At 34.5% G+C, this 20,987-nt stretch overlaps 1 protein-coding gene across 3 annotated transcripts in view; it reads right to left on the bottom strand.

Annotated features, from left to right (window-relative positions):
* Lgr1 (Leucine-rich repeat-containing G protein-coupled receptor 1) overlaps window positions 1-20,987 on the bottom strand; it is a 113,288-nt gene that overhangs the window by 30,297 nt on the left and 62,004 nt on the right. For all 3 annotated transcript variants that reach the window (XM_067787904.1, XM_067787921.1, XM_067787911.1), the window contains exons 3-9: window positions 20,200-20,351; window positions 20,036-20,110; window positions 17,966-18,043; window positions 9,677-9,751; window positions 5,403-5,468; window positions 4,514-4,582; window positions 2,756-2,827 (exon numbers count right to left, since the gene is read on the bottom strand). In XM_067787904.1, the coding sequence (XP_067644005.1) occupies window positions 2,756-2,827; window positions 4,514-4,582; window positions 5,403-5,468; window positions 9,677-9,751; window positions 17,966-18,043; window positions 20,036-20,110; window positions 20,200-20,351 (587 nt within the window). The remainder of the gene's footprint in view (window positions 1-2,755; window positions 2,828-4,513; window positions 4,583-5,402; window positions 5,469-9,676; window positions 9,752-17,965; window positions 18,044-20,035; window positions 20,111-20,199; window positions 20,352-20,987) is intronic.

Here is a 20,987-nt window from a genome sequence, read left to right as displayed (position 1 = left end):
AGAACTATGGCCTACTCTCTCTTAAAATACTCTTTAATACCTTTCATTTGATACACATGTTATACAACCACATTCCAGGGTTACCCCAGATTGATTTTCCTTATTTTGTCTCCATAGCTCTCAACTGAGTATGTTATGTTCGGTTACACCCGAACTTAGCCTTCCTTACTTGTTTTTTTTTTTTTTTGATAAAATTAGAAAAAGCTTTATAAATTTTGTAATTTAAATTATGCAAACTATTCTTGAAACCGATTTCTAGAATATTCGAAAATTTCGAACTTCTTGTTTAAAATTTTCTGAATTTTTTAGCGTAAGCCCTTTTGTAGCCCAATCAATTTTAGACTGTTAAAGAACTCGTTATAGGTCTACCAAAATGTATACTTACTTGAAACCATTTTTTTTTTTTTCATTAGCGTTTTTTTTTTAATTTTCTACCATACAAAGGGCGAATTTATAATATGGAAGAAATTTGGAACACCCTTCGGTAAAAAAAGTGACCAAAATCAATGTTAATTTTTAGAGACCTTCTTTATTGATTGCCCAACAAATCTGTGTAATCCAAAAGTTCAGAAAACTCTAAAAAACTTCCAAGTTTACGCAAAATATTTCTGAATTTTCGAACTTTTTTGAAATTGTTTTGTTTTAGTTACAAAATTCATAAAAGTTTTTTCTTTAACTATAAAATATAGAAAATAATACGATAAAAATTTATTCGACGAAATTTAATACAAATTTCTACTACTATTATCATGTTCGCTGCTGTAGGTATGTACATTAGACTGGGTCGATTTATTAACCGATATCGCGCCATCAATTTTTCGATAGGATTTGGGCTCAGGAAAGAAAGTCCCACTACGCATACCCAAAAAAATAATTTTCGAACAAAACCCAAAAAATATTTTTTTTTTTTTTCAAAAACTGTTATCGCCAACATTTTTACAAGAGTTTTTTTAAAAAGAAAACAATTTTTTGGATTTTAGGGAGTATTTTGGTCGAAAAATTTACCCTTTCGGCATTTTTTTTTCGCAGGCTCGAAAATTATTTTTTTTGGGTATGCGTAGTAGAACTTTTTTTCCTGAGCCCATATCCTATCGAAAAATCAATGGCGCGATATCGGTTAACATTCGTCCATATAAATCGACCCAGGCTTAGGTACATACATACGTGCATATGTAAATCGATAACACTATGTAACACAAAAAAAAATACCTTGGAAGTGATAGCATTTTTCTAGTAGATCTTTAAGATTTTAGAATTATTGCATACAGGATTTTTCTCGGACACCCACAAAATATTGAGTTACGGGTAAAAACCCGGTTTTTCGTACGTTTGACCCTTACGAGCCTATAAATTTGTTGGTTAAAACCCGAATCTCAATTTATTTCTTGATATGATAAGATAAGACTACGAACTTTCCGGCGACATACATGTCAACTAAGAAAACTTAACAAAACTGTGCAAATTTTCCCAATGAACCGAATTGTTCAACTTTTTTCGAGTTTTGTCAACTTTGGTGTCACCTGTATGTACTAATTTACATACAGACTGCATCAACTCTGACTTGCATTAGAATTGAAAATTTATAAGAAGTTCAATGATTATTCATTATCTAAAATGTATACAAAACTGAATAAGTAATTAAAATGTTCATGAAAACAAAATTTAAAAAAAAACATAAAATTGTTTCAAAATAACTCAAAAATGTTTACTTGACAATTGTTGCCTAATATGACTGTGATCTATGTAGTTCTCAGCCAATTCTAAGTTTTTTTTACCAGTTTTGGATAGACAAAACATCATTCTTTAAAAAATTACATACACACTTTTCAGGATATGTTATGAAATGTGTGTGTATTTACTTAACAAACGTCAAGGTAGGCTTTATCAGATCCTCAAAATGGCTTGAAGAGGAAAGGTAATGGTGTCTTTTCGTGATATTACACCGGACTTAATAAAACTGGCCTATGTGTGTCCTTAATATGCCCTGCGCAGCCAATTAAACCCAACCTATACAAAAAACCACTTAACAAAAAAATTTGGTGTGTTGGGTGAATATGCACAAATCCACACAAATTCTAAAAAGTGTGCATGTCATTTTAAGGAATGATGTTTTGTCTATTCAAAACTGATAAAAAGCTTAAAACCGGTTAAGAACTATATAAGTTACAGTCATATTAGACAACAATAGCCAAGTAAACATTTCTGCGTCATTTGATTACAATTTTATATTTTTTTTAAATTTTGTTTCCCTGAAAATTTTAATAACGCAGTCAGTTTTGAATGTATTAAAGAAAGTGAAGTCATTTAACTTCTTATTAATTTTCAATTATCACGCAAGTCAGATTTGGTGCAGTCTGTATATAAATTAAAGATGACACCAAAGTTGACAAAACCCGGAAAAGGTGAAAAAAAAACCGGTTAATTGGGAAAATTTTCGCACGTTTGTTAAGTTTTCCTAGTTGAAATGTACATATATATAAGAATTACAAGCCTTTCTTATAAAATCCGGAAGTAGACTGATAATCGCTTTTTAACCAACAAATTTATAGGCCCGTAAAGGTGCAAAGTACGAAACCCAGTTCTTTTCCCGTAACTCGCCATTTTGGAGGTGTCCGTGGAAAATCTAATATGCAGTCATCCTCAAATTTTCAAGATCTACAAGAAAACGGGCATCACTTTCCCAATAGTTTCGCTTTTGTTTCTTTTGTTAAACTTTGTGATTCATAAAAGATAAATTATCAGTTAGATTACTTACAACTCATGCATGCTAATGCCGTTAAATGCGTTTGGATGAACATTTCGCAGCTTGCGGTTTTGTCTTAAAATCCTGAAAATTAAATATTTTAAAAAGTGTAATTAAATATCTTCATAACTTAGAATTTTTTACATGCGAATTGATAAAATGCTCTCAATTACCTCTCAATGCTGATAATTATCCCTTTGAGTAACAATATCGGTACATATGTATTAGTGTATACATTTTCTAAAAATGTCCACCACCTAATTACAGTTAGTAAAATACCGCAAACTCAATCCCGACAATTTTCAGAAAGCGCGAAGAGACGCAATTCATACTTGTCAAGAAAAAAATAATACAATATTTGATTCACACGAGGAAATATGACTCATTATGCCGCGTTATATCAAAAATATTTTGCACTTTAAACTATAATCAATTATTTCTTTCTCACGTTTGACATAATTTGGCTTTAAGACCATACTAAAGATAAGAACTTAAACTAAGTTTTGGTTTTTACTAGGTCAAATTTGACCACAAATCAATGAAACCGACTTGCCATACAACGTCAAATGCGTTTGCCGTTCGTTTCGACTACAACGTTACAGTTAAATTGACGAATAAATGAAAATCGCAATGGCTCAACGGCAAATGGCATATTCGATAGTAAAATTTTATTTATTAAGTTGGCGATTTATTTTCGTTTGCCAACTGGCGTCCAATATCAATAAACAATTCGACAACACCTGAAACAACACGCAATAATGAAAGGGATTTAGCGTAGGTTTTTGACCGCGCACTGCTTTATCGACGTCTTGTTATATCAAAAATATTTTGCACTTTAAACTATAATCAGGTATTTATTTCTCACGTTTGACATAATTTGGCTATAAGTCCATACTTACGATAAGAACTTAAACTAATTTTTGGTTTTTACTAGGTCAAATTTGACCACAAATCAAAGGAAACGACTTGCCATACAACGTCAAATGCGTTTGCCGTTCATTTTGACTACAATGTGACATATTAAAGATAAGAACATAAACTAATTTTTGGTTCTTATTAGATCAAATTGTCAAATTGTTTGTCGTTCGTTTTGACTACAATGTGACAGTTAAATTGACCAATAAGTGATCCACGCACTGCTCTATCGACTTCTCGGCAGTAATTTGACATAATGTAAACGCCTTTGACACAAAATGGCCAGCTGTTCAGTTTCAAGCAGTTTTTGATGTCAGTCATTTGGACCAAATGAGAATCAAGCATAACTAGCTGCCAAGAGTAACGAGCCATCTATCTGACTCTCTAAGCGCTGCTGTTGCGTTTACATGCAAAATTTATTTTCTGACTAGGGTTGATTACGATCGGATGACAATAAATATTAAGACGACATAATTTCCCAAAGAAAAATCTCGAGAACTCTAAATCCTGACAAGACGTTTGATCACTTATTATTTCAATGAACCACCCCAATATATTTATATTTCAATAAAATATTCCAATTCCCAGCGATTGATGTAATGCTGCTCTGGAGTTTTCTTTGTTATGGCTCCGACTCTGAATATGAACAGAGCTTAGAGCTTAAAAAAGGTTTCTTGCTTTCGCTACACTATAATTAGCACTTCGTTCTGAGTTTGTTTTCTAAGAAATAATATCACTTTTTTTTGCTATGGCTCTGCTCACGTTCAGAGCCGAATCTGTAGTAGAGCATATTTTTCGTTGCAAGTGCTACTCTAGAGTAGGTCTATAGAAATTTAAACCCAATTTTATACTTACAGCTTTGCAATATGTGAACCAAAAAATGCGGAATCATCAATGTAACTTATCTCGTTATTTGCTAAAATTCTAAAAAATAAAAAAAAAAAACTTATTAATTTAGAGTTTTAGGAACGAAGTCGTGAGCAAAAGTACATATCTTTAGCTTGAACCACAAAGGCCCTAACAAATAAATTCAAAATTTTATAGGAGATGCAAAAAGCATTATATTTGATTTTCTTTTTTAAGTATTGTAATATATCAGACGGAAAAAATCCTTAAATCTGGAGCCTTGACGTGGCGAGCGCAGGATAGGAGCACAGATTGTGCTCAACCCTTTCTTCCTGCAGCTCGCACTTCCTAGACCTGCTGTTACTGACGAGGCGTAGCTAATGAAGCCTAAAGAATGTGACGCCAGAAAGCAGTGTCCAATCAGTAAGCCCTTCGTCAGCCTTAAGTCTACTCTCTTCAGAGCTATAAGCCACTTTGTGAGTCTAATATCGTAGGCTTTGCACATGATCTTAAAAAATTTTGCAGCCCTGCGCGTTTGTCCACACCTTTTCTGCATGATGGATTAAATGCAACTTCTACCTCCTTTTGATTTTTTGGAAAGGGATGTCTTTCGTCGATTCAGAGAGTGTTGTACCATCCATTGCCAACTTATCAGCCTTTTTGTTACGTTCTATCCTTTATGACCGGAAGCCCTGTAAAAATGGTCCGGCCTGATCGAAGTTTCACCAATGCTTCTTTACATTCTAGAAAACTTCTTGACGAAGAACTATGTGAGATTATTACCTTAATCGCCGCCTGACTATCAATATATAAATTGATGCGATTGCAGCTTAAGAAGATGCAGTAATCTGACATTTAGAGTAAATAACAGTACATTTTTTTTTAATTCTATACTTACAATTGATCAGTCTTAAGGTTTATGGAATTCTTATCGATTCGAGCTATCTGATTGTTGTCGAGATCACTGTAAGTTGAAATTGGAAATAATTATTAATTAATAGAAATAAATATATCGAGTCAAAGCAGCAACTTTAGTATACCATACTAAAAAATATAAAATTTTACAGAAGAAAGTCTTCCAGATGCCACCCCAAGTTTTTAAGGGGTGAAATTCCAAGAAAAAATTGGCATTATCACAGCTCTTATTTAATAACATAAAGCCAGCCTTCTTGCTTTAAATTTTCCCACTTGGAACTATGTCATAGAGCTTTAACTCCTCCTGTAAATTTTTGTTTGCTCGATATGCGTATCAATTCAGTGGTGGCCAAACAAATACATTGGTGTCCTTTTTATACTCAGATGAGCAGAGCTCACAGAGTATATTAAGTTTGATTGCATAACGGTTGGTTGTACCGGTATTAAAGGATCGAGAAAGATATATACTTCCATTTATCAAAATCATCAGTCTCGAAAAAAAAATTTGATTAAGCAATGTCCGTCCATCCGCCCGTACGTCTGTCCGTCTTTCGTCCGTTAACACGTTGACTTGAGCAAATATTGGGATATCTCCACCAAATTCGATTAACGGGCTTACCTTATGGACTTAGAATAGATTGGTATTGAAAATGAGCGAAATCGGACGATAACCACACCCACTTTTTTGTTATCGAAAATTTAGAAAATTGGAAAATTCAAAAACGAATACCGCTATGCTAGTGAAATTTGGTAAGTGGATTGGCTTCATGACGCAAAACACAACGTCCAAAAAATTTTGGAATATGGGCGTGGCACCACCTACATTTAGAAGAAGAAAATTTGGAATTTTAACAAGCCATTAAAGATATTACATTGATATTTGGCAGAGACACTGTCCTTGCCAAATTATATAGACTGAGAAAAGACAATCAAAATCAGTTAAAGACCCCGCCCACTTTGCCTTAAGGTCCAACCTTAACAAAGTTTGTAATAACTGTGCGATATTTAACTACAGTTGACTTATATTCTACCTCAGTAGTGGTATCGTTGAGCTAAGAACAAAACTTAAACAAATTTTGAAAATGGGCGTGACCTGCATCTTTTTCTTTGTTACTCTTTCCAAAATATTTTAATGCCATAAGTCAATCGAAAATCTCTCAATCCGAACAAAATTTGGCACAAATATCTTTTTCATAGCTACATACATAGCTACTGCTAAACTTGATTTTTCTCGCTCAAGTTCATTAGGATACAGAGGGGATCCTTTTTGCTTCTTTTGAACAAAAATGAGTTCAGAATAGAACCATATACTATTCATTATTACGCAGCCTTAGAATAATATTATACTACATTAACGGCCGCAGCGGTGTGCTCCGCCATCCACACCAAAGATCCTCGGTTAACGCCCCTGGGAAAGCAACATCAAAAACTTTAGAAACAAGTTTTTTCAATTAGAAGAAAATTTTTCTAAGCGGGGTTGCCCCTCTGCAGTGTTTGGCATGCACTTCGAGAGCACTTCTGCCATGAAAAGCTCTCACTGAAAACTCATCTGCCTCGCAGATGCCGTTCGGAGACGGCATAAAACAAGTAGGTCCCGTCCCACCAATTTGTTGTAGGCAAAAATAAAGAGGAGCGCGACGCAAATTGGAAGAGAAGCTCGGCCTAAAATCTCTTCGGAGGTTATCGCGCCCTACATTTATTTTATTTTTATACTCAGCGTACTTTGCACAGAGTACATTAACTTTGATTGGATAACGGTTGGTTGTACAGATATAAACGAATCGAGATAGATATAGACTCCCTTTTATCAAAATCATCAGTATCGAAAAAAAATTTGATTGAGCCATGTCCGTCAGTCCGTCCGTCCGTATGTCTGTTCGTCTGTCCGTTAACACGATAACTGGAGTAAAGATTTGGTAAGTAGGTTCAGAACGCTATTTAAAATGATCGATGTCGGACTATAACCAAGCCCACTTTTTCGATATCGACAATTTCGAAAAACCGCAAAAATGCGATGATTCATTACCAAAGACAGGTAAAGCGATCAAACTTGGTAGGTGGGTTAACCTTATGACGCAGAATAGAAAATAAGTAAAATTTTGGGCAATGGGCGTGGCATGGCCCACTTTTAAAAGAAGGTAATTTAAAAGTTTTGCAAGCTGTAATATGGCAGGAACGTTACTCCTATTACTATATATATGCTAAGTCAAAATTGGATGAAGAAAACGCGCACTTTAAAAAACCAAATTTTTAAGTCAAATTTTAACAAAAAATTTAATACCTTTACAGTACATAAGTAAATTATGTCAACATTTAATTCCAGTTATGAAATGGTGCAACAAAACACAAAAATAAAAGAAAATTTCAAAATTGGCGTGGCTCCGCCTTTTTCATTTAAATTGTCTAGAATACTTTTAATGCCATAAGTCGAACTAAAATTTACCAATGCTTGTGAAATTTGGTAGGGGCATACATTCTATGACGATAACTGTTTTCTGTGAAAATGGGCGAAGTCGGTTGAAGCTACGCCCAGTCTTTATACATAGCCGACCGTCTGTCCTTCCGCTCGGCCGATAACACGAAATCGATATATCTTTACTAAACTTAGTTCACGTACTTATCTGAACTTACTTTATCTTGGTATAAAAAATGGCTGAAATCCGACTATGACCATGCCCACTTTTTCAATATCGAAAATTACGAAAAATTAAAAAAAATGCTATAATTTTATACCAAATATGAAAAAAGGGATGAAACATGGTACATAATTGGATTGTTTTATTGACGCAAAATATAACTTTAGAAAAAACTTTGTAAAACGGGTGTGACGCCTACCATATCAAGCAGAAGAAAATGAAAAAGTTATGCGGGGCGAAATCAAAAGCCCTTGGAATCTTGCCAGGAATACGGTTCGTGGTATTAAAAAAATAAATAAATGTAAGGCGCGATAACCTCCGAAGAGGTTTTAGGCCGAGCTTCTCTTACAATTTGCATCGTGCTCCTTTTTTAATTTTTCCTACAAATTGATGGGAAGGAACCTACTTGTTTTATGGCGACTCCGAACGGCATCTGCGAGGCAGATGAGTTTTCACTGAGAGCTTTTAATGGCAGAAACACACTCGAAGTGCTTGCCAAACACTGCCGAGGGGAGACCCCGCTTAGAAAAATTGTCTTCTAGTTTAAAAACTTTATTTCTAAAATTTTGATGTTGCTTTGCCCGGGGTGTGAACCCAGGACATTCGGTTTGGTAGGCGAAGCACGCTAACATCACACCACGGTGGCCGCCGATCGTGGTGTTACATGTATAAATAAATTAGCGGACCCCAACAGATGATGTTACCCTGGTCCACATTTTAGCTGATATATCGAAAATCCCTTCACATATACAACTAAGGGCCATTTTAAAATCCTCATCAATACCTTTAATTTGATACCCATATCGTACAAACGCATTCTGGAGCCACCCCTGGACCCCCTTTATGGCAATATCTCGAAAAGGAGTCCACCTATAGAACTAAGGCCCACTCTCTTTTAAAATACTCATTAACACCTTTCATTTGATACCCTTTATGGCAATATCTCGAAAACGCGTCCACCTATAGAACTAAGGCCCACTCCTTTTAAATAATCATTAACACCTTTCATTTGATACCCATATCTTACAAACGCATTCTAGAGTCACCCTTGGTCCACCTTTATAGCGATATCTCGAAAAGGCGTCCATCTATAGAACTAAGGATCACTCCCTTTTAAAATACTCATTAAAACCTTTCATTTGATACCCATATCTTACAAACACATTCTAGAGCCACCCCTGGTCCACCTTAATGGCGATATCCCGATATGGCGTCCACCTATAGAACTATGGCCCACTCCCTTTTCAAATAATCTTTAATACCTCCCATTTGATACCCATGTTATACAAAAACTTTCCAGGGTTACCCTAGGTTCATTTTCCTACAAGGTGATTTCCCTTATTTTGTCTCCAAAGCTCTCAGCTGAGTATGTAATGTTCGGTTACACACACGAACTTAGCCTTCCTTACTTGTTTTTTTTTTTTAGAATACTATTAGCCACGCAAAAACAACAACAATAGCATTTCATGTGCACAGCTGGGTATGTAATATTCGGTTTCACCCGAACTTAGACTTTCTTACTTGATTCTCTATAAATAAAGTTAACTTGTTATTGATAAAGTCTTAATAAAAATATTGCTCGCAGACACATTTATTAATAATAAAATACGCATCTACTTACATCATTTGTAATATATTTGTAGGCGAAATGTGCCGCAAATCTGGAACGCTTATTAATCCACTGTTAATGATTCGTCTATAATAGAAATCAATGAAAAAAAGTTAAATTATGAATACATGAAAAAAAGACTTGAAGCTTCAGAAGGACATGCCTTTTAGGGCTGATTGGGTTATGGAAATAATAGCTTGATCAAATTTGTACTATGCGCTAGTTTTTCGGCAGACGTAGCTCTCTGTAGAAAGAGCTCTCTCCCGTCCCGTTAGTGACTCTATTTCATATTTTGTTCGATGTTAGCTTTTATTTCTATTTGCTATTCCTGTCCTTCTCACTCTTATTGCCCTGTCTATATCGTTCTTACTCTATTACTCTCAATCCGACTTTCGCGCCCATTTCCACTCCCAGTGTCAATCTCACTCCCACAAAAGAATTTTATACATTTCCATTCATTGATTGAATAAATTCTTAAATACAATAAAATATGCAACATAAATATTTTTTAACAAATCCAGTATGTTTGTATATTCAAATATTGCACAATACATGCTTTATGTAAATATTGTAACCAATTTTCTGCAAATCTTCTTATTTGCAACCTTCTGTTAAGTTCGAATCACTAAACTGTTGAATAAATAACTCAAATATTTAATAATGCAAAATGGCCTTTATTAAAGTACTTCACAATAACACTGATACTTCACAACCAATAGCTTGCTTAAATGAAACTGATTGTCGCGCCCCCACTGTTGCTGCCTTTTTGTACTCTGTGATTTCTCGTTCTCATCTTGTAGGCGCTTCCATTTCCAGAATCTACTAGTTGGCCATCAGCTATAAAATTACTACGTTTTTAGCTTCACATATGTGCGTGGATGTGTGAACACAATTATAATTGCATACTTTTGGGAGCATCTCAGATAAGATACCTGCATGTGTTTGTATGTGTGAGCGACACTTGCACAACCATTGCATACTTTCGGGAATATCTCAAATTTATGCGTGTGGTTGTGCGTTGCTTCTCCGCTGCGTGTATGTACACATGTGTAGACATAATGATTGAATTATTGATGTGCATGCAAGTCACTGCTTAGCATCGGCTTAGAGATGATAGTATCCCTTAGTGCTGCTAAAATTCGTTGCAATATTTGGAACATACCAAAGAGTATTATTTTATAAAGGCTAAAAACAATTGACTTGCAACGATATCAATAAAATTGTAATAAGACACATGTTCGTATGTAGAATTTTGGTCAATCAAAAAATATTTTTTAACTACGCATGCAGTAAAAAATGGCAGTTCTTCAAATATCAAAATTTAGTCAAATTTTGTAAAAATAAAAAATGTTGATAGAAATTCTATAGTTTAATTTAGTAAACCAAAAATGTAAGATTTTTCGTTAAATGCCAGTGTTGATGGAAGTTTTATGGGAAATAAAACTTGATTGGTAAGATTAGTTTACTTTTTTAGACTAGTTATCGACTTTTTATTAAAGTTTTTCAAATTTGCCATCGATAACAAAGATTATCGGAGAATTATCGATATTTTATCGTCTCGCTTTCAGAAAACAAGGATTTTTTTATAGAAAACTTATCAATTTGTTATCCGAGTTTTTCCAACTTGCTATCGGTATGTTAGCATGTTATCAAAAAGTTTTTGGAATAAAAATCAAATAGTTATAGTATGTAATCGAGTGACTATCGATTCACTATCAAAAAGCTATTTATTTAACATCGACTTATTATTTAGTAGTTATCGAAAATTCGTTTAAGAAGTTTTACAAGTTTCTTATCGGCGCAATATCGTGTGTTTTGTATCGATAGGTTATGGACAATGTATTTAATATGGATTTTATTTTATCGACATGTAATCGATTACATGTGTATGTGGTATCGATTTGATATTGAAAAGTTATCGATTTGTTATCAGAAAGCTGTTGGTTTTATATCAAAACCTATCTACTTGATATTAAAAGAGTATTGATTTAAAATAGAAAAGTTAATTACCACACACATAAGTGATATCGATTTGTTATCGGAGTGCTACTAATTTGTTATAGGCTAATAATCAATAACTTATTTATGAGTTATCGAAAAGTTATGAACTACTTACTTGATATGTTATCGAAAAGTTATCGATTTGTTATTAAAAAGTTATCGATTTGGTAACAAAAAGTTATCCATTTTATATACGAGTTTTTACAACTTGTTATCCGCGTACTATCGACTTGTTATCAACAACTCATCGCTATGTTATGAAACAGATACCGATAAAACTTCAATATACAGCCTTATTCTTATTACACCTCCCCTGTCGTGATATAATTTTAAATATCTCAATAGCTGAGATTCCTAGCGGAACTTTAATTATGGGTGAAGCAGTCTCTCTTGACATTGAAGTATGTAAACAATTTCAACAGCTATGCTAGGAAGTTACATGGAACTTTTTCTATGTACTCTAAAGGTCAGAATTTTTTCTCCTTTTATAGTATTGTATTGGTCCTGAGAGCTTTGTGTGTTGTTGCAATTTATTAGCTCGCCGGGAAATTTCCTAAAGCTTGATCGTAAAATTCCCGGGTTCAGTAAGACATTTCTATACATCTGGCGTTCGAGCGCCACTTAGCGATCTTTATCCCTTACTCAATGCATTGCCATTTGGTCCTCAACAACATTGTTTACTATATAGTTTGGCTGCTTAAATTGAGGTTATGTTGCGAATAGAGTGGAAGGCAGTAAAAGGAAGCAGTCGAATGGAGTGGAATGAAGAACAGCAGGAAGAGCATAGTTGCATTGCATCAATATACCTTCAATCTTTGTATCAATATTAGAGATAAATATAGAAGAAGAAAAATAAACACGTGAATATAAACAAACATTTTCGCTTAATTGCTGCAAATAAAGTGTCCTTAATGCTATATATTCTGAAATTATAACAGTTTATGTCTGTTTAAAAATTTAACTTGAATTTTCTTAGATTTATGGTGTAATATGGCGAAAGTTTGCGTATGTGTGTTAATTATGAGCGATCAGCTGTTTGCTGCGCTACTTGTTAAGGTTTACAAAAAAAACAAACAACATATCAGGTGTTGAGCTTGTTAGTTAAAGGTTTAGTTTATGGCCTCAAGTTTCTTCCTCAGAGAGAAGTTACTTAAAAATCTATACCAAGATTCCACATGCGCCGAATATATTTTCAAAATATCTCGATCAACTTCCCATATAGTAGAACACTTTTTCCTTACTATTGTACTTTAGTAGAGCTTTAAGCTATTTTTAAAGTTGCAAGTCCATAATTCATCGGCAAACTACCTAAAAACCGGTAACAAGATTCTCGACCCGTGCGCCACATAGGGGCTATTAAATTTTTTCAAGAGAGCCCAATTACACATACATCTTTATACAGTATACAAGTAGCCCTTTGCCTAGATTAGTATTTATGACACTTTTCTTCGGGAATTGGAGCAGGGGCCGACTGGGAATGGGACTTGAACTAGGACTAGGACTGGGACTGGGACTTAGACTGGGAGTGGGAGTGAGAGTGGGAGTGGGAGTGGGAGTGGGAGTGGGAGTGGGAGTGGGAGTGGAAGTGGGAGTGGGATTGGGAGTGGGAGTGGGAGTGGGAGTAGGAGCGGGAGTGAGAGTGGGAGTGGGAGTGGGAGTGGTGGTAGGAGTGGGAGTGAGAGTGAGAGTGAGAGTGAGAGTGGGAGTGACGTCTGCCGGGTCTGCTAATATGTACATATATACGACAGATGTCTACTGTGATTTGCAATAATTTATTCATACTTAAGTTAAAAAAAATGTATAGTGAATTTTTTTGTTTTTAAAAAACTCGCATTCGTAGAAGTACGAATCATTCCTGAAAATTGTTTCTCAAATACATATCTACACTAAATTTTTTCCCGCCTTATTTGCTGCAATTTTTTCGTGAATTTTGTTTTTGCTGAGCTCCTGTAAAAACTTTCTCATATGGAAAAGAGAAAAAATTTTAATGACCCCTGCTAAAGATAAACAAATTTGTGAATGTCAAAGTAAAAATATTGGCATACATACATATGTACATTCGTATGATTTTGTTCAATATTTGCAAAAAGTTTACGAAATTGTTATTATTTTCTTTTTGAGCCACATGCCATTTTTTTATATAAAAATATATAAGTTTGTATATAGGACAATTTTTTATCATAAACGTAAGAGTTTATTTTTATTTTTTATTGGGTGGTGCACTTATCACCAAGTGCCAACCAACTGAGTGCAGTGAAGTGCAATTGAATTGAATGTTGACTTCTGAAAATGTCAACAATGCTCTTAAAGATGAAAAGTGCCCAAACGATCACATAACAAGTGTTTAAACGTTCCAACAGAACAGTGGCGGGTTCAGTTATAACATACTTCAGTTGAATATTTATACTGCCATTTATACTATCATTCGTTAATTGAAACTTCATTGCGTCAAAACTACCACTTCAGCATTGAAGGAACAACGTGATCTGCGACTGGTCCTCATAACCATAGACATTTTTAGCATTGACTTTCTAAAGAGCGGGGTATAGGAGTATCGCAATCGAAGACCGCATCATAGCTGTGGGAGTACGAAATATGACCTTTTCCATCGAAACATTTATTCACAAACTCTTCGTATGTAAATCGTTATTTTTTGTTGACGAATTGTAAAAAGCATGCAAAATAGTACAACGAACTCGAGTAAACACGAATTAAACTTAACCAGTTTGGCTGAGAGGGTGAATGATTCAAGGTGAGTTTTTTGGAAATGCTCCGATAGCGTAGATAACACCAGAAACAACAGCTAAAGCTTTTTTGTTGTCGATACTGGAAGTAGTGTGAAAACCGAATAAAAAAAAGCGAAGACTGATGTAAAACCGAAAAAACCTAAACCAGTAAACACCAATGGTTTTTAAACAGCCGTGTCTGGAAATAAAACCGGATCTGGAAAACAAACAGGAAATAAAAATAAAAGTGGATCTGGAAATAAAACCATAACTGGAAAGAAAACAGGATATAAATATAAAATGGCATATGGAAAGAAAACATGATATTAAAATAAACCCGTATCTGTAAATAAAACCGGACCTGAATCTAAGTCGTGCTCTGGAAATAAAATTTGGTTTGGAAATAAAACTTATTCTCGTGAGAAACCCGAATAAAATACTACAGCGATTGTAAAAAACCGAGTTTAAAAATAAATGCGGATATGAAGCTAGAACCGAATCTGGAAATAAAACTCCGTCTGGAAATGAAGTCGGAAGAAGAAGTAAAACCTATCTAGAAATGAAACTTGATCAAAACATGAAAAGGGCTATTAAAATAAAAGAGGATTTGGCAATAAGCGGATATAAAAATAAAACCTCAGCTACAAACGAAATGTTTCTTTAAGGAAAATCGGATATGTAAATGAATCTTGATCTGGAAATGAAGCTGTATCCAAAAATAGAACCGTATCACAATACGGAAATAAAATAGGTACTGGAAATAAACTTGGATCTGAAAACAAAACTAGACCGGGTAAGAAACAAAATATGAATTTTACCGGTTCAAAAAAACGAAAGCTGAAAATATAACTAGATTTTGAATTAAACCGGAGCGGGAAATGAAACTAGAAAAACAAAACGGAAAATAAATTGTATATTTAAATAAAGCCGCTACCGAAGAAAACGTAACCAATAACGAAACCGTTGCTGGAAATATAGTCATGAAAATAAAATCAGAAAAAAAAAAAACGAAACCAGATAAGAAAATCATATTCGGATATTAAACCGGATAATAAAAGTGAACTTGTACCCAAATTTGAGCCGATACCGGAAATACCAAAAAAGGGAAAGCCCGGAAAAAACTAGAACTAGAAAAATAACCCAGACCCGCTACCGAAAAATTTCCCAGAACCGACAAAAAAACTAATATCGGATAGGAACGTAGAACTAAAAATAAAACAGGCAGCGAAAGGTAATTTGAACTTTAAAACAGCGCTTACCCCTAACATCCCAGAACTGGATGATAATGGTATCGAGAAATAGTCCGGAACAGGTACCGATGAATAGTCCAAAACTGTTAAACATATTGGTACTCGGTTATAAAACCAACAGCGGAAAATAATTTGTACTAAAAAAATTTTATGGGTACCGGGAGCCAAAATCAACTTTCCAAACCAGAAGTGGTGAATAGAGGAATAGCAGCGTTCCAAAGCAAGTTCCGAGCTTACAATACATTTATAATTAAAAAACAAAAATATAAACTATTCCTGGACTTCACTTTAACATGAATTTTTGCCAATCAAGCATTTCACTCTTACTCCGTACCTGTGCTCGGTACCTGCTTATGTATGTGTGTGTATGCAGTGGCTTTCCAATTGAACAAATTAAAGAGTGCAATGAATATGCGTGGCTGGGAGTACGAGTGCATTTCTCCATAAAAACAACACTTGCGTGTAAAAAAAATTTTCTATATGTAGGATGTTTGTATGTATTTACGTTCAAGTGTAAAGTCTATTGACTAGTTTACTATTAGATATCTGTGCTGAGCATTGGTCATAGAAATGCAAACATAGTTCTCGAAGTGTGGGGCACAGATTGAAATAGTCATACACACGTGCAAGTGTGTATTTGTGTAGCTGACGTGCAAAACCACGCAAATCAAAGTTAAATTTTTTTGCTCGAGAGTCAAGTTGAATTTTGAATTCAGTAATTTCTTGTGTGTTTTGTTGTGTGTGTGTGTCACGCCTACAATTCAATTTACATTTCTATAACAATTTTAATTGCACAGGTCAGGTGTGATATGAAATTTTTGATAGCAATAAAAGTTTATTGAAGAAAAAAAAATGTTTGCAACTTATCCAGTTATGCATTTATTCGTTTTCCCTTCAAAAGCAGTTTTTTAAGGGAGCTTTGATAGATCAAGAGAATAAAAAAACTAATTTAAAACTATCTTGTGATACAATGTGCATAAAATTAAAGCAAACTTGCGTCGCTGCAGCAAAAAGCCATAATCTTTAACCTTGATGCCGCAAAAATTAGAAACTTACGTAGACGCCATGGACACCTTTAGTTAGTTTAACAACTTTTGCAATACTGGATTGTTTGAGTGCGTAGTTAGATAAATATGCTGTCTAGTCAAGGTATTGATAAAAGCAAATATCTACTAAAAATTATCCGGTTCTAAAAAGCAGCCGGACCCGAAAATTTACATGGTTCAAAAACAAGGGCTCTCGGAGCGGCAAAGTTAGTCGGATCTTAAGAAGTAACCGGATACGAAAAGTTCTACAGTTCTAAACGTACCCAGCTCTGAAGAAGTACGCGGCTCTAGATGTACCAAGTTTATAAAAGGCACTCAAATCCCTAAAACTAAGTATCCGGTTCTGAATAAGGACCAGGCTATAAATTAGTACCCGACCCTAATAAGTACTCGGATCCGAAAAGCTACTCTGTTATAAGAAATTACACGGATAGGAAAACCATCCGGTTTCAAAAAAACAACCGTTTCCCACAAATTACTCAGTTACAAAAAAGTGTCCAGTTCTGCAAATGTACTTGTTGTTTAAAAGTGCCCGGCCTTTTTAAAAGCACTTTGAAGAAGTGCGCGGTTCTATAATGTACTAAGTTAATGAAAGGCGCCCAGATAAAAAAAAAAAAACTATCCGGTTCTGAAAAAGTACCAGATTATAAATTAGTACACCGCCCTAAAAATTACCTGGTTCGAGAAACTACCCTGTTATAAGAAAGTACACGAATAAGAAAAACGACCCAGTCCCGAAAATATACCCCGTTTCAGAAGTACCCGAAACTAAAAAAATACCCAGTTCGTAAAAATTACCCAGCTCTGGATAAGTAGCGGGTTCTGAAAAAGTATTCGGTGTTTAAAAATCGAGTTTGTCGAGTTACCGATTTGCTTTGGGTACACATGTTATCGCCCAGGAACAGGCCAACTATCGGTATGTTATCGAAGTATTATGAAGTTGCTATCGATAAAAACGATTACAAATGAGTTACTGACTTTTCCTTATCTGAAAGTTGTTGATTAACTATCGGAAATGTATCGATTTGTTATCGAAATGTTGTCGAGAAGTTATTTATTTCTTACTAAATGTAATCGGCTTGATATCAAAACTGTATCGCCTTTTAAACCGAGTGTTGCTAATTTGTTATCGACAACTCACCGATAACGCTTTAATATAAGATCCATATCACATCTGCGACTTGTAACAAAAACTTGTGGGTATCAGCTGTTACCGCTGAGAATGTGGACGAAGCAATTAGGGTTAATCCATATTTGTAAATAATTATATATACTTACATTGTTTTTATTGTTTCCGAAATGCCAGCAAAAACATCACGAGACAGGAACGTCAACTTCGGAGCATGGGAAATGTAACTGAAAGTAACAGAGACTAAATGATATTCAGTGAAAACTGTAAAAGAAAAAATGCAACTTGTTTTTTATTTGAATGTAAAATTTTCTGAGCAGTAACGGAAACATTTTTATATTTGAGCTGCCACAATTCACAGTGGTCAATTTGCCCCCCTTGCCTCTTGAAATTAAAACCAAAGTAAATTATTAAAGAAAATTCAGCGAAAAAATTTTAAAAATTTTCGGAAGACAATTATTAAAGAATATAGTTCAGACATCGGCGTTTCATACATCTTATGATGGTGAGCAACTCACACAGATAGCCTGCGCTCTTTGTTTAGTGAATGGTTCAGTCTGCAATGAGCACTGATGGCATGATATGAAATTTCTCGCTCTCTGAGAGCGCGTGAAAATGTGCATTTTTTATAATATTGGCCATAGATACCATCATGCTCAAAATAAAATTTGGGCATTTCAGAATAACTTTGGGGCATTTTACATGGTAAAGGTTTAATTTATAATTTTCACCGAAAACTTACTCAAGATTGTCAAATGGGATATCAAAAAACTCGAATTTTTGTCAGGATTACAAATCCGAAGAAAAAATAACTATTTTTCACCCGTGGAAAATTTATCAGTGACATCACCTTTCACCTAAGGGCTGCTCACGAAACGGGTTTTGGTAGCAGCTTTCGATTGGTGAAAAAGTCAGCTTGTTAGTCTTCGCATTGATGTAAATGGATGCATAAAGGCCATGTTTTTGTGGAGGGTTGCGACATTCCATTTTTGACAGCTGAGATAAATTGTAGGTATACTTATAGGTTAACGCAACATGTTTATCTAATAGCCTTTTGCGGACGACAACGCAGATACTTCACCAAGTGATCTAATTTCGTAATTTCTTATAAATTTTTTGCGTTTTTATTGTATGTGGATGTACATATGTATTTCCATAAATATTTTGGTCGCATCAAAGTGAAAAAGGTGCTAGCCGTTCATTGTTATCTTATGTCGGTGCCAGCGCAACAAAGCAAAGCAACGCAATCGAAATATATTATTTCGTATTTTTTCACTTATCTACCACAAAACATTTCTACAAAACTTTGCGTTTTTTATACATTTTAATAAGTTTTTATCACCTTACTTGCTGATTTTTTTGAAAATAATGAAACCGAACGGATTTCTTGGAGTTTTTTTTTTTGGGTAGTTTAGGCAACTCTATAGCCATCTGATGTTCAAGACCCATTCTTGGAAACGAATGAACTTTTGTTTACAATCGAATGAACTTCAAGCCCCTTCTTGGAAACGAATGAACTTTTGTTTACAATCGAATGAACTTCAAGACCCATTCCTGGAAACTAATTGAGAGAGAATAAATGTTTCGTATCAGGTCATCAGTGGCAATGAGCAATTGCGTGTCAACATCGAGTGTTGGTATCGCTAGTTGCGCAGCGAAAAATATATGCACGTATTTACGTAAATACATTTTATTAAAATGAATTAATTTAATATGAAAAAAAGCAACAGGATCTAATAGAGAAACTGTAAATTTTATTTGAAAATAATACTAAAAATTCTCGAAAATTCGGCGAATTTTCATCAAAATTCTTAATTTTTTAGTGATATATAGTTTTGTTGCCCATTTATTTCTAGAACAATCAGGTGTCAGTCTTAAATTCGTAAATATTAATAGTAATAGTAAAAAACGTATGTATTTATTAGGAAAATTATAGGAATCTATTTGTATATGCAAGTGGAATTTAACATAAAATATTCGCTTGCCATTGTGCGCATCAATAATTTATTATTTATTGCGTTCTTAGCCGTTGCAATCTAACAAGAGAATGATGAGTGAATTAATTGGTTCGTGCGATCAAAGCGCTCTCACTAATACATCCACACAACATTTTTGCCGACACTTGATATAGTTGGCAAACTCTTATGAGCACCATATAAATAAATTGTGGTGCATTTGAGCAATCAGCGTTTGACAAATGACAATTTTCTATTACTTACATTGTACGTAATAACTTGAGACCATCAAAGGCTCCATCCTCAATGCATTCCAAATGCTGCAAATCTGTTAGCACACTAAACGAGTTTTAAATATAAATAGAAAAAAATTTGTTAGTTGTATAAACAATTGTCCTTGTTTCTTTGGCTAAAATTTCTCAACTTACAAATCCTGCAAAGAACCAGCATATTTTTTCAGGCCAGTTGTACGTACGCGCGGCAAACCCGCCGACGAGATGCTAAGCCTTTGCACTGGCACTGTGAGAGTTTGTGGTACGCGCATTAACGCCTCTCCTTCACAATGGCACTCAATTTCATCCTGCAAAAACAAGCGAGTGAAAATTTATATAAAGAAATCTAACTAAAAATAATTACATGTTAGCAAATATATTTATAAATAAAAATGAAGTGTAACTTTTTTGCTAAATGACCGCAAGCAGGAAAAAATCCCATTCTTTATGATTTGATAGTCCAGAATGCAAGCTTGTGTGCAGTCATTACAAAGAAAAAAAGGAACTAAGGAAAGAAATGGAACGGAGCGAGAAAAAAGAAAAGGAAAATAGAGGAAGTGAAATATTGGAAGTCCAAAATGAATCTGGAACCGAAACCGACGTTGTACTATCAGTTTTTTATAGAAGTGTAAACAGCTAGTTGTCGATAAGTTATCCGTTTCTTATTGATGTATTATAAACGTTGTATCAATTTCCTGCCGAGGAGTTATCGGTTTGTTGTGCATAGATCATTGACATGATAGATACGAGCTATCTATTTGTTAACCAAGTGTTAGAGATTTCCTACCGGTAACAATGTTTGTCAGTGAGTTACCACTATTTACTGATTTTTTTCGAGCATGTGACCAATTTCCTGCCGAGGATTTATCGGATTATTGTACAAGGTTCATTTACAAGCAAATACGAGCTATCAATTTGTTATTAAAGTTGTATAAACTATCAAT

The sequence above is a fragment of the Eurosta solidaginis genome, chromosome 1 (assembly GCF_040869045.1).
Source record: "Eurosta solidaginis isolate ZX-2024a chromosome 1, ASM4086904v1, whole genome shotgun sequence".
In the NCBI taxonomy this organism is placed as follows: domain Eukaryota; kingdom Metazoa; phylum Arthropoda; class Insecta; order Diptera; family Tephritidae; genus Eurosta; species Eurosta solidaginis.
The sequence above is the reverse complement of the archived record's forward strand: the minus strand, read 5'-3'. Positions and strand labels throughout refer to the sequence as shown.